The sequence below is a fragment of the Prionailurus viverrinus genome, chromosome D3 (genome assembly GCF_022837055.1).
Source record: "Prionailurus viverrinus isolate Anna chromosome D3, UM_Priviv_1.0, whole genome shotgun sequence".
NCBI lineage: Eukaryota > Metazoa > Chordata > Mammalia > Carnivora > Felidae > Prionailurus > Prionailurus viverrinus.
This window is the reverse complement of record NC_062572.1, coordinates 25,016,729-25,029,467: the sequence shown is the minus strand read 5'-3', so window position 1 is coordinate 25,029,467 and position 12,739 is coordinate 25,016,729. Positions and strand designations below refer to the sequence as shown.

At 41.4% G+C, this 12,739-nt stretch overlaps 1 protein-coding gene across 17 annotated transcripts in view; it reads right to left on the bottom strand.

Annotated features, from left to right (window-relative positions):
- Window positions 1-12,677, bottom strand: part of CHEK2 (checkpoint kinase 2) — a 47,356-nt gene extending 34,679 nt beyond the window's left edge. For 2 of the 17 annotated variants that reach the window (XM_047827769.1, XM_047827772.1), the window contains exons 1-3: window positions 9,945-10,077; window positions 9,589-9,762; window positions 9,311-9,371 (exon numbers count right to left, since the gene is read on the bottom strand). Coding sequence is in view for 12 of the 17 variants with exons in the window: in XM_047827756.1 (XP_047683712.1) it covers window positions 9,945-10,275; window positions 12,200-12,265 (397 nt within the window). In the remaining 5 variants the exon portion in view is untranslated. Of the gene's footprint in view, window positions 1-9,310; window positions 9,372-9,588; window positions 9,763-9,944 lie in introns of all 17 variants that reach the window. The other 15 variants (XM_047827756.1, XM_047827768.1, XM_047827770.1 and 12 more) reach the window with 13 other exon arrangements.
- Window positions 12,678-12,739: the final 62 nt, after the last annotated feature.

Here is a 12,739-nt window from a genome sequence, read left to right as displayed (position 1 = left end):
CTCAAAAATAAACATTAAAAAAAAAAGGTTTAATTAAATAAATAAATAAATAAATCAGTCATACTATTGCAAAGATAGCAAAATGCCCATACTACTGACATACACAATCCCTGCCAAAATCCCAGCTGCCTTCTTTGCAGAAATTAGCAATCTGAAACTAAAATTCTTATGTTAATATGAAGACACAGACTATCCAAAATAATCTTGAAAATGAAGTACAAAGTTGAAAGAGTTACCAATGTTTTGCAATTTCAAAACTTACTCCAAAGCTACCATCATTAAGATGTTATGGTACTAGCATAAGGACAGACATACAGATGAATAGGGAAGAAATGAAGGACCAAAAATAAACCACATTTATAATCAACTAACTTTGAAAAAGAGTGCCAAAACAGTTCACTGGGAAAAGAACAGTCTGTTCAAGAAATGGTACTAGGACAAGTAGATATCCACATTCAAAACAATAGTTAGAACCCTTACCTCACACCATATACAAAAATCAACTCACACAAAATCAAAGGCTAACTGTAGTAGGAACCATAATTATAAAACTCAAAGAAGAAAGAATAGTAATGAAGCCTTGTAATCCTGGGTTAAGCAATGCCTTCTTAATTATGACACTAAAAGCACAAGTGACAAAAGAGAGAAATTGGCCACAATTCAAGTTTGAAATTAGTGTAACAGGGGCGCCTGGGTGGCGCAGTCGGTTAAGCGTCCGACTTCAGCCAGGTCACGATCTCGCGGTCCCTGAGTTCGAGCCCCGCATCGGGCTCTGGGCTGACGGCTCAGAGCCTGGAGCCTGCTTCCGATTCTGTGTCTCCCTCTCTCTCTGCCCCTCCCCCGTTCATGCTCTGTCTCTCTCTGTCCCAAAAATAAATAAACGTTGAAAAAAAAAAAAAAAATTTGAAATTAGTGTATCAAAGAACATCATCAAGAAAGCAAAAAAGAAGGGCGCCTGGGAGGCTCAGTCAGTTGAGCATCCGGGTCTTGGTTTCAGGTCATGATTTCAGTTCGTGAGTTCAAGCCCCATGTAAGCCTCCGCATTGACAGTGCTGAGTCTGCTTGAAGTTTTCTCTCTCCCTCTCTCTCAAAATAAATAAACTTTGGGGCGCCTGGGTGGCGCAGTCGGTTAAGCGTCCGACTTCAGCCAGGTCACGATCTCGCGGTCCGTGAGTTCGAGCCCCGCGTCAGGCTCTGGGCTGATGGCTCAGAGCCTGGAGCCTGTTTCCGATTCTGTGTCTCCCTCTCTCTCTGCCCCACCCCCGTTCATGCTTTGTCTCTCTGTCCCAAAAATAAAATAAAACGTTGAAAAAAAAAAAAAATTTAAAAAAAAAAATAAATAAACTTTAAAAAAAAGATAACAAAAAAGAAACCCAAAGAATGGAAGTAATATTTGCAAAACATATATCTGATAAGGGATTTATATCTAGAACATATAAAGAACACTTACAAATCAGCTATAAAAAGGGGCGCCTGGGTGGCTCAGTTGGTTGGGTGACCGACTTTGGTTCAGGTCATGATCTCACAGTTTGTGAGTTCAAGCCCTGCGTCGGGCTCTGTGCTGACAGCTCAGAGACTGGAGCCTGTTTTGGATTCTGTGTCTCCTCCTCTCTCTACCCTTCCCGTGCTCACGCTCTGTTTCTGTCTCTCAATAATAAATAAACGTCAGGGCGCCTGGGTGGCTCAGTCGGTTGGGCGTCCGACTTCGGCTCAGGTCATGATCTCGCGGTCTGTGAGTTCAAGCCCCGCGTCGGGCTCTGTGCTCACAGCTCAGAGCCTGGAGCCTGTTTCGGATTCTGTGTCTCCCTCTTTCTCTGACCCTCCCCTGTTCATGCTGTCTCTCTGTTTAAAAAATAAACGTTTAAGAAAAAAAATTTTTTTTTAAATAAACGTTAAAAAAATTTTTTTTTAAAAATCAGCTATAAAAAGATTAAAAATCCAATTAAAAATTAACAAAGGCTCTGAATAGAAATTTCTCCAAAGACTATATAAAATAACCAACAAATACCTAGAAAATGTTCAATTATCATTAGTCATCAGGAAAATGCAAATCAAAACCACAATGAGGGGTGCCTGGGTAGCTCAGTCGGTTAAGTACCTGACTTCAGCTCAGGTCATGATCACAGTTCATGAGTTCAAGCCCCGCACTAGGCTCTGTGATGGCAGTGCAGAGCCCACTTCAGATCCTCTGTCTCCCTCTCTCTCTGCCCCTCACCCGCTCATTCGCACACACACACTCTCTCTCCCTCTCTCTCTCAAAAATAAACAAACATTGGGAACGCAAGCTGGTGCAGTCAGTCTGGAAAACAGTATGGAGGTTCCTCAAAAAACTAAAAACAGAACTACCCTATGACCCAGCAATTGCACTACTAGGCATTTATCCAAGGGATACAGGTGTGCCATTTCGAAGGGACACGTGCACCCCCATGTTTATAGCAGCACTATCAACAATAGCCAAAGTATGGAAAGAGCCCAAAAGATAGATGAATGGATAAAGAAAGTGTGGTATATATATACAATGGAGTATTACTCGGCAATCAAAAAGAATGAAATCCTGCCATTTGCAACTATGTGGATGGAACTGGAGGGTATTATGCTAAGTGAAATTAGTCACAGAAAGACAAAAATCATATGACTTCACTCATATAAGGACTTTAAGAAACAAAACATGAACATAAGGGAGGGAAACAAAAATAATATAAAAACAGGGAGGGGGACAAAACAGAAGAGCCTCATAAATATGAAGAACAAACTGAGGGTTACGGGAGGGGTTGTGGCAGGGGGGGATGGGCTAAATGGGTAAGGGGCACTAAGGAATCTACTCCTGAAATCATTGTTGCACTATATGCTAACTAATTTGGATGTAAATTAAAAAAAAAAAAAAAAGTTTAAAAAAAAGAAGCTAAACTAAAATAAATAAATAGATAAACAAACATTTAGAAACAAAAATAAAATTTAAAAAGCCCAATGAGATCATTTCACACTAGAATGACTATAATTAAAAAGACACATAGTAAGTTGGGGCAAAATGTAGAGAAGTTGGAACCTTCATACACCGCTGGTGGGAATATAGAATGGTGCAGCTACTGTGGAAAACAGTTTAGTGGTTCCTTAAAATATTAATCATAGAGTCTTCCATGGGAAGCTGTTGAAGTGGGAGTCCCCTAAGCCCACCTCATGTCAGACACAACTAGATAACCCACATTAGTGTAAATAACTCAGAAAGCAGCCCAAAGATTGGCAGAACAGACCCTCCGCAACTAAATGTAGAAAAGAAGTCATACCGATGAGAGTAGGAAGGGCAGAGATGCAGAAGGGAGTCAAACAAACTTGCAGGACTGTCCATGAGGTAGGGACACCGTAGCACAAAGAAAGGAAAGAAACAGACCCTCACACTGGGAAGCATGCATGAGGAAGAGGAATCCCTATAACATACTGCTTTGAGTTCTTACAATCAGCAGCGATTAACACCTGGAACTTTAAAAAATCAGCAGTCTCCCTGGGAGGGTGAGAGGAAACTGAGTCCTTGCCCTTAAGGAAACAGCACAACAAAGACCACTGCAGAGATACAGCATAGAAGTAGCAATGTGAAAAGTACCTGGGTTACACAGGAAGGACTTTTACTAATCTCAGAACAAATACTGGAGAAGCAGGAATATTTGGGAGACTTCTCTCCAGGAACAGAGGAGCTGATAGGCACCATTTCCCTCCCCCACTCCTTCGCCTACACACAAAAACAGCTACACCTATAGGAACCTGTGTAGCACCAACCCTTGGTACCTAGGTTATTAACAGCACCACATTGCCCCAAGTTCTTCTGTGGACACGCCTGCTCCAGCCAGGCCCAGGCTCTAGGTCCCCTCCCACAGCAGACCTACACACACTTTGCTTACACCATGCACCCATGTCCCCCTGCAGACCTGCCACCCTCTAATAGGCCCTAGGCCGGAACCCGTTCAAAGTGGTGCCACAAGCCTGGCAGCGTGCAAGTAGTCCTGACAAGGGCCAGCGCCACTCCAAAGTGACTCCTGCACTAGGGGGAGGGAAAGATAATAACCACACACACCAGTCCAACTAGGGCCTCAGCAGTGGGCTGGGAGCAAACATCTGGTCTGACTACAGGCCCCACCCACCACTGAAAGATTCTCAGGGGACAACACATGGAAAGTGACCTGCAGCCTGATGCTACCTCATTTCTGGCAAACGCCTGGTCTGACTCAACTGAATCCCTAGGCGGCCTCAAATTGGCCCACTAACAACACAGGGACCGGTCCCTGCCCACAACAGGCAAAGACAGCCATCACAGATGACTGGAATGAAGGAAAAATTAGCTCAACCGCAACAGTAGGGTACAGGAAACACACATATGAGACACTCTGAAGCTTCAGGTTCTGTGAACAAGGAACACTGCATTGCAGAGCACTACATGACCTCTTCTTCCTAAAGCCATTACTTTCAAGAGCAGAAGATGTAGCTGACTTTCCTACTACATAGAAACATACACAGTGAGTCGAACCAAATGAGGAGACAGATGAATACTTTCCAAATGAAAGAACAGGACAAAATCACAGCAGAAGAGCTAATTGCAACAAACATTAAGTAATATACTTGATAGAGAATTTAAAGTAATGATTGGGGCACTCGGGTGGCTCAGTCAGTTAAGCCTGACTCTTGATTTCAGCTCAGGTCAAGATCTCACAGTTCATGAGTTTGCGCCCCACACGGGGCTCTGTGCTGACAGCACGGAGCCTGCTTAGGATTCTCTCTCTTCCTCTCTCTCTCTGTCCTTCCCCCGCTTGCACACTCTCTCAAAATAAATAAACTTAAAATAATAATAATAAAAAGAATGATCAAAGAGTAGAGGACCTCATGAGAACCTTAACAAAAATATGGAAAATATAGAAAAGATCCAATCAGAGATGAAGAACTCAATAACTGAAATTACAAATACACTAGAGGGAATAAAGAGCAGACTAGAGGAAGCAAAAAAAAAAAAAATGGATCAACAACTTGGAGGACAGTGTAATGGAAAGCAATCAACCTGCACAGGAGAGAGAAAAATAATCATTATAAATGAAAGAAGACTTAGGGAACTCAGCAAGACCGTCAAGTGTAATAACATTCACATTATAGGGATCCCAGAAGGACAAGAGAGAGAAAAGGGAGAAAAAGAGAGAGAAAATTTATTTGAAAAATTAACAGCTGAAAACTTCCCTAATCTGGGGAAGGAAACAGTCACCCAGAAGAAGAAGGCACAAAGAGCCCCCAACAAAATCAACCCAAGGACTTCCTCACCAAGACACAGCAATTATAAGGACAAAAAGTAGTGGGCACATGGATGGCTCAGTAGGTTAAGAATTCGACTCTTAATTTCAGCTCAGGTCATGATCTCATGGTTCACATGAGATTGAGCCCTGTATCAGCTGTGAGCTGACACTACAAAACCCACTTGAGATTCTCTCTCTCTCCCTCTCTCTGCCCATCACCCACTTGCACACACAAGCTCTTTCTCTCTCAAAATGAGTAAATAAACGTTAAAAAAAGAAAAAAAAGGACAAGAAGTAGTGATAACCAGAGAATTTTAAAAGCAGTAAGAGAGAAGAAAACAGTTACATACAAGGGAAACCTATATGGCTAACAGCTGATTTTTCACCAGAAACCTAACAGGCCAGAGGGGAATGACATGACATATTCAAAGTGCTGAAACAAGAAAACCTGCAGCAAAGAATACTCTAACAAGTCTAGGATTCAAAATAGAACAGATTGTTTCTCAAACAAAAGTTAAAGGAATACATGACCATTAAACCACCCCCAAGAAATGTTAAAAGGGACTTTGAGTAGAAAGGAAAGGTCATAAGCAGACCACAGGCAAAGTAAGAAAAGTAAAAAGCACAAAAGCAGTAAAATTAAGTACGGCAAAACCTTGGATTGCATGTAACTTGTTCTGTGAGTGTTCCACAAGACGAGCAAACATTTCTAATAAATTTTAACTTGATAAACAAGTGATGTCTTGCAAGAGTAGTATGTGTATGAGTAGTATGTAACGCCAAATGTCACATGATAACAACTGAGCCAATGGCTCTTGAAATTTGCTTTGATATATGAGTGCTGTGGATCACAAGCGTGTTTCCAGAATGAATTAGGCTCGCATACCAAGGTTTTACTGTATATCTATAAAAACCAGTCAAAGGGGGGGGCACCCAGGTGGCTCAGTCGGTTAAGTGTGTATATACCCACACACAAATACACACAATGGAACATTATTTAGCCATTAAAAAAGTATGAAATCTTGCCATTTGCAACAACATGGATGGACTTTGAAGGCATTGTAAGTGAAATAAGTCAAAGAAAGACAAACACTGTATAATCTCACTTAAGTGTCTTATATGTAGAATCTAAAACACCTAAACTCGGGGCACCTGGGTGGCTCAGTTGGTTGAGCGGCTGACTTTGGCTCAGGTCATGATCTCACAGCTTGAAGGCTCGTGAGTTCAAGCCCTACATCGGGTTCTGTGCTGACAGCTCAGAGCCTGGAACCTGCTTCTGATTCTGTGTCTCCCTCTCTCTCTGCCTATCTCCTGCTCACGCTCTATGTGTCTCTCCCTCTCAAAAATAAACACTAAAAAAATTTTTAAAGTAAATAAATAAAAATAAAAAACCTAAACTCATATAAACAAGAGTGGTGGTTACCAGGGATTGGAGAGTAGGGGAAATGGGGAGATACTCATTACAGAGTACACACTTCCAAGTATAAGATGAATAAGTTCTGGGGATCTAATGTACAGCATGGTGATTACAGTTAATAATATTACATTATATACTTGAAAGCTGCTAAGAGCATAGATCTTAAATGTTCTCACCACAAAAAAGAAATGGTAATTATGGGATGTGATGGAAATGTTAGTAAACACTATGGTGGTAATCATTTTCCAATTTGTAACTACATCAAATTGACACATTGTACACCTTAAATTTACACAATGTTACATGTCAATTATATGTAAAGTTTGGGTAGGGGAGAGGAGGGGAAGAGGACAAATACGAGAGGAACAATTAAAAAAAATTTTTTTAACATTTATTCATTTTTCAGAGTGAGACAGACAAAGCATGAGTGGGGGAGGGGCAGAGAGAGAGGGAAACAGAATCTGAAGCAGGCTCCAGGCTCCGAGCTGTCAGCACAGAGCCCGACGCAGGGCTCGAAGTCACAGATGTTGAGATCATGACCTGAGCTGAAGTCAGACACTTAACCGACTGAACCACCCAGGCGCCCCTAGAGGAACAATTTTATAAATAGATAATGGTGATAGTTGAACATTTTGTGAATGTACTTAATGCCACTAAATTGTATACTTAATGGTTACAGTGACAAAACTTTTTGTTGTATCTATTTTCCCACAATAAAAATAAGTAAACACCGGTGCCTACTGGCTCAATCAGTAGAGCATGCAACTCTTGATCTCAGGGCCATGAGTTCAAGCCCCACATTGGGCACAGAGCTCACTTTAGTAATAACAATAATAATAATAATAATAATAATATAATAACCAACATTAAAAATACTTAGGAATACTTTCTTTTTTTAAGTACAAGACTTGTATACTGAAAACTATAAAACATCACGGAAAGAAATTAAAGAATACCTAAATAAATGGAAAAACATCCCATGTTCATGGATTGGAAGACTTAATATTAGATGTCAATAATCCCCAAATTAATCTATAGATTCAATGTAATCCCTATCAAAATCTAAGCTGCCTTCTTTGCAGGAAGTGTCAACTTTGTTCTAAAATTCATATGGAAATGTAAGGGACCCAGAATAGTCAAAACAATCTTGAAAAAGAGGAACAAATCAGGGCTCACACTCTGGATTTCACAACTTACTACAAAGCAACAGTAATCAAGATTTTTGTGGTACTTGCATAAAAGGATAGACATAGACCAGGGGCATCTGGGTGGCTCAGTTGGTTAAGCATCCAACTTCAGTTCAGGTCATGATCTCATGGTTCATGAGTTCAAGCCCCACGTTATGCTCTGTGCTGACAGCTCAGAGCCTGGAGCATGCTTCAGATTCTGTGTGTCTCTCTCTCTCGCTCTCCCTCCCCCCCCCCCCCCCCGCCCAGCTCATGCTCTGTCTGTCTCAAAAATAAGTAAACATTAAAAAAATTAAAAAAAAAAAAAAAATAGACATAGATCAATAAAATGTTATTGAAAAGTCCAGAAATAGACCCTCGGATTTATGGCCAAATAATTTTTGACAAGCGTGCCAAGACCATTCAACAGAAAAAAAAATAGTCTCTTCAAGAAAGTGCTCAAACATGGGGTGCCTGAGTGGCTCAGTCAGTGAGGCAACTGATTCTTGATCTTGGCTCAGGTCATTATCTCACGGTTCATGAATTTGAGCCCCATGTCAGGCTCTGTGCTGACAGTGTGGAGCCTGCTTGGAATTCTCTCCCCTGTTCTCTCTACCCCTACCCCACCCTCTCTCTCTCTCTCTCTCAAAATAAATAAACAAAATAAAATTTGAAAAAAGGATGTGCTCAAACAACTAGGATACTCACATGCAAAAGAATAAATGTGGACCTCTGCCTCATACGATAAACAAAAAGCAACTCAAAATGGATCAGGGTAAGGTCTAAACATATAAAACATTTAGAAGAAAACAGGTGTGAATCAATAACTAATTATGATAGCTCCTTATGGAGCATCATATACTTTATGCTGTTCACCCTATCAGGATCCTCAGATATATGTAATCTCACTTTTAAAAGTGATGGTTATTTGCAACTACATGGATGGAACTAGAGGGTATTGTGCTAAATGAAATTAGCCAGAAAAAGACAAATATCATATGCCTTCACTCATATGAGGAATTAAAGATACAAAACAGATGAACACGCAGAAGGGAAGCAAAAAGAATATAAAAACAGGGAGGGGAACAAAACATAAGGGACTCTTAAATATAGAGAGTAAACAAAGGGTTTCAGGAGGGGTTGTGGGGGAGGGGGGGAATGGGCTAAATGCATAAGGGGCATTAAGGAATCTACTCCTGAAATCATTGTTGCACTATATGCTAACTAGTATGTAAATTCAAAAAAAATTTGAATTAAAAAAAAATTTACTAGGATGTAAATTCGAAAAAAAAATTTAAGTAATTAATTAAAAATAAATAAATAATAAGTAAATAAATAAAAGTGGTGCAGCCCACTCACCCTTTCTCCCCTTATCTCTGTTTCCCACCCACCATACATCAGCCCCACCCCTATCTTAAAACTATGGCTTAAATGAGTACAAAATAGCTTCAGATACTTACTTCTCAATTTAAAGTTGTACCTATAAACATTCCTATATTATTTCTCCATTTTCTACTGTTTCTTTTTCAGGTCATCAAAGTTGGACATGAAATAAAGAGTGATAAGGTACAAATAATACATTAATCATTCACTTTTAATATTAAAATGCTATTTCAAACACACACATAGTAAGGCCTTCCTACTGGAATCAGGAAGTGTCAGAGAGGATGAATGTATTTAAACTGCAGGGTTGACTATTTTGAGATAAAATCAAGTAACAGTCAACAAACAGCCTTACATATTCTGAAACTGTAAGAGGGATGTTCTAAAGCTGCCACAGGAGGGGTTAAGTGGTGAAGTTTCTGTGATGAGTCCAAAACTGTTTGCAAGTTTGAATGAATCAGCATTTTTCTTGGGAAAGGGTCCACTGCTCTCCTCAGACAGACAGAACATTATAGATGTCCAATAACACCTGTTGAAAGAATAAACGAAGGGGGATCCACAGCAAGTGAGAGTCAGTAAACTCCCCCAAAACTGCTTTCTTGGTTCCAACTTTCATCACCTTCCAACTCCGGGATCATTCCAGACGGTCTTAAGCTTTCTGTTACAACTCTCTACAATTAAAATATTAACCAATATAACCAAGGGTCTTACCAAGATTGGTGAATCCATCCTGAAGAGCCCACAATCGAGCCCAAGGGGCAGGGACAGGCTCCTCCGGTTCTTGGTCCTCGGGAATCGAACAGAGTTCCTGGGTGGACACCGTGTCTAAGGAGCTCAGAGTCCCCGAGCTGGAATGAGAGGACTGGCTGGATGTGGGTGCTGTGTTGGTGGAAGAGCTGGACGTGCCCTGCGAGTGTGAGGAGGAGCCATGTGTCTGGGAGGAGATGCCTTGAGACTGCGAGAAGCTGCCTTGGGACTGTGAACAGGCACCACTGCCATGGGGCGGCTGACCCTCCACATCCGTCTCCCGAGACATTACGACCTCAAAAATAAGTGGCCAATAATAAGATAAGTTTCAAGGAACAAGACTTGAAGGTCAAGAGTGAAGGACGGACATATTTACATCAGAAAAAAAAAAAAAAAAATCCGGAGCATGCATGTTCTGCAAGAGTTAAAATTCTAACAGTCTATGGGAAGCCTGCGTGGCTTAGTCAGTTGAGCATCCAACCCCTGATTTCGGGTTAGGTCATGATCTCACGGTTTGTGAGATGGAGCCCCACATTGGGCTCTGTGCTGACATGGAAGAGTCTGCTAGGCTCTCTCTCTCCCTCTCTCTCTCTCTCTCTCCACCCCTCCCCCTCCACACATGAGTGCACACTCTCTTTCTCTCTCTCAAAATCAATCAACTTTAAAAAAAAATTAAATATTTCAAAAATATAGATCTAAATAGATCTATAGTTCTTGTGGGCTGAGGTTGCCATCAGATCACTTTCACCAGATCAGTGTTTTGTAGGGCAGCCACAAACCACAGGGAGAAGAAAGAAAAAAATTATTTGAAGGTTATAAATAAGCTAAAAGCAATTATCTAAGTTGGGGGTGGGAGAGAAGACTGATAACAGCTTACATTCATCTAATTTTTTAATTTTTTTTTTTTTAATTAGAAATGAAACCTAAAAGGTATTCACTAATACAATCAACACTACACTTAAATTTCATGTTTTGGAACAAGAAAGAAAGGGAATGTTAGTGTGGATTGGAGTAGAAGATGATTAAAGAGAAACTATATACTAACTCACCGCACCACTCAAGAGGTGACCATTTATGTAAAATGTCACTAATGCCCCTCCTCCCCCAAACCTGCCCCAAGACTGTGCAGACCACATCCTGTTTGTTCATTCTAGATTCCTTGACTCCTAACTAAGGGCCAGGCTACTTAATGAGACAGAACACAAAGAAGACTGCTCTAAACAACTCCACCTAGCACTTTGTGATGCTAAGTTACTATGCTCATCTTTTCAGCATCCTAAATGGCCTTCCAGCCCAACAAAATTCTGCAGAAACCATAAGAGGTTCCCACCCTTGTTTAGAATTAACTTGATGGACAGTTTAATAACAGAAATTATAGTAAAGTCAATTCTTAACTTTAAATCCCTAATGTGATTTTTATAAAGAGGGGAGAGGGCCATTCTCTCTTCTCCCCAGACATCCATACTCAGGTATTCCTCCAGGAGAACATAATAAACATTACTCACACTGACATTTATATAGCTTTCCAAATACAAAGATCCTGATGACTTCTTCTTAAGCCACACCAGTAAGGTGATGCCAGAGCTGAGTACGCCAGCTCTAATACTACCTCGGTCAAGGTTGCAACCTCTTTCAGCTTTTTGAGCGAGACTTCTCCACCCTGAAAACTGGGAAAAGACTGTGTCAAGTAGTGGCTGCTATCCTTGCTTATTGGTAAGGGTCCACCAAACGGAAAACACATTACTCTCAGCCATGAGGAGGAAGTATATGGAAAGGTTAGAGGCAAACAAATCTGGAGTAGATAGATCTTGAGGATTAAATGAGATGACACATGAACGTTCCTCCCCCAGCAATGCTTGTTAATTGGGAGAACAGAATTCCAGTCCCAAACAATCAGACAACCGGAAAAGGGTTTACAAGTGTAACACATTTTTTTTTTTCCAAATAGAGAAACTGAATCCCAAGGTGGACTGGTGCCCTCCTACCCTCTCCTCGCCAAGCCATCCCACACACTTACTTATGGACACTCGCAGGGCATCCTCTTACACAGGTCAGTGTGTTTCCAGTTCCTGCAGCGCCTAGCAGCTAAGAGTGAGTTCTCAATAGGTTTTTTTTTCGAAATTGAATCTAAAATATGGTAATAATTACTAACATGTATATAACTCTTTACAAAGCAACTTCCCTCTGATTTTGAAGAACACAACTTTGTTCTTTCTTACCATGCACGTCTGGGCCAGTTTCAGCTTGTAAGTAACAGGGGAAGTGAACTTCACCTCGAAGTTCATCTACGAAGGAAGACAGTCGCCCACGCGTTCCTCTCCTCCCCCAAACCAAGCTCAAAAAACCAAAGTGAAAATTCGGGAGATTCAGCTCGCATCAAGACCCTAAGAACGGGAATCGAACCCCCCAAACACCCAAGAGAAAGTTCCCCGCTATGACTCACCGCGTGAGCCCACCTGCAGCCACACAACTCACAGCAGCCGCAGCCAGCACTGTGGCGCTAAACAAGCACATACGAACTCCACCCTCAGCCAATCAAAACAGCCCTCCGCCGCCGCCAGACCAATGAAAAGCAGCCGATGTGGTCGTCTACGCGTAGCCTCAATGCTTTCTGGGAGTTGTAGTTTAATATGAGGAGCGGGATTCCCAGAATCCAGGTTCCCCCGGGTTATCCCGCCCCCTTAGCTGCCCAGCCAATCAGCAGCAGTAGTCTGGTTGGGCCCTCGCTCACGGTTTCCCCCCACAGGTGACCGTGGCGA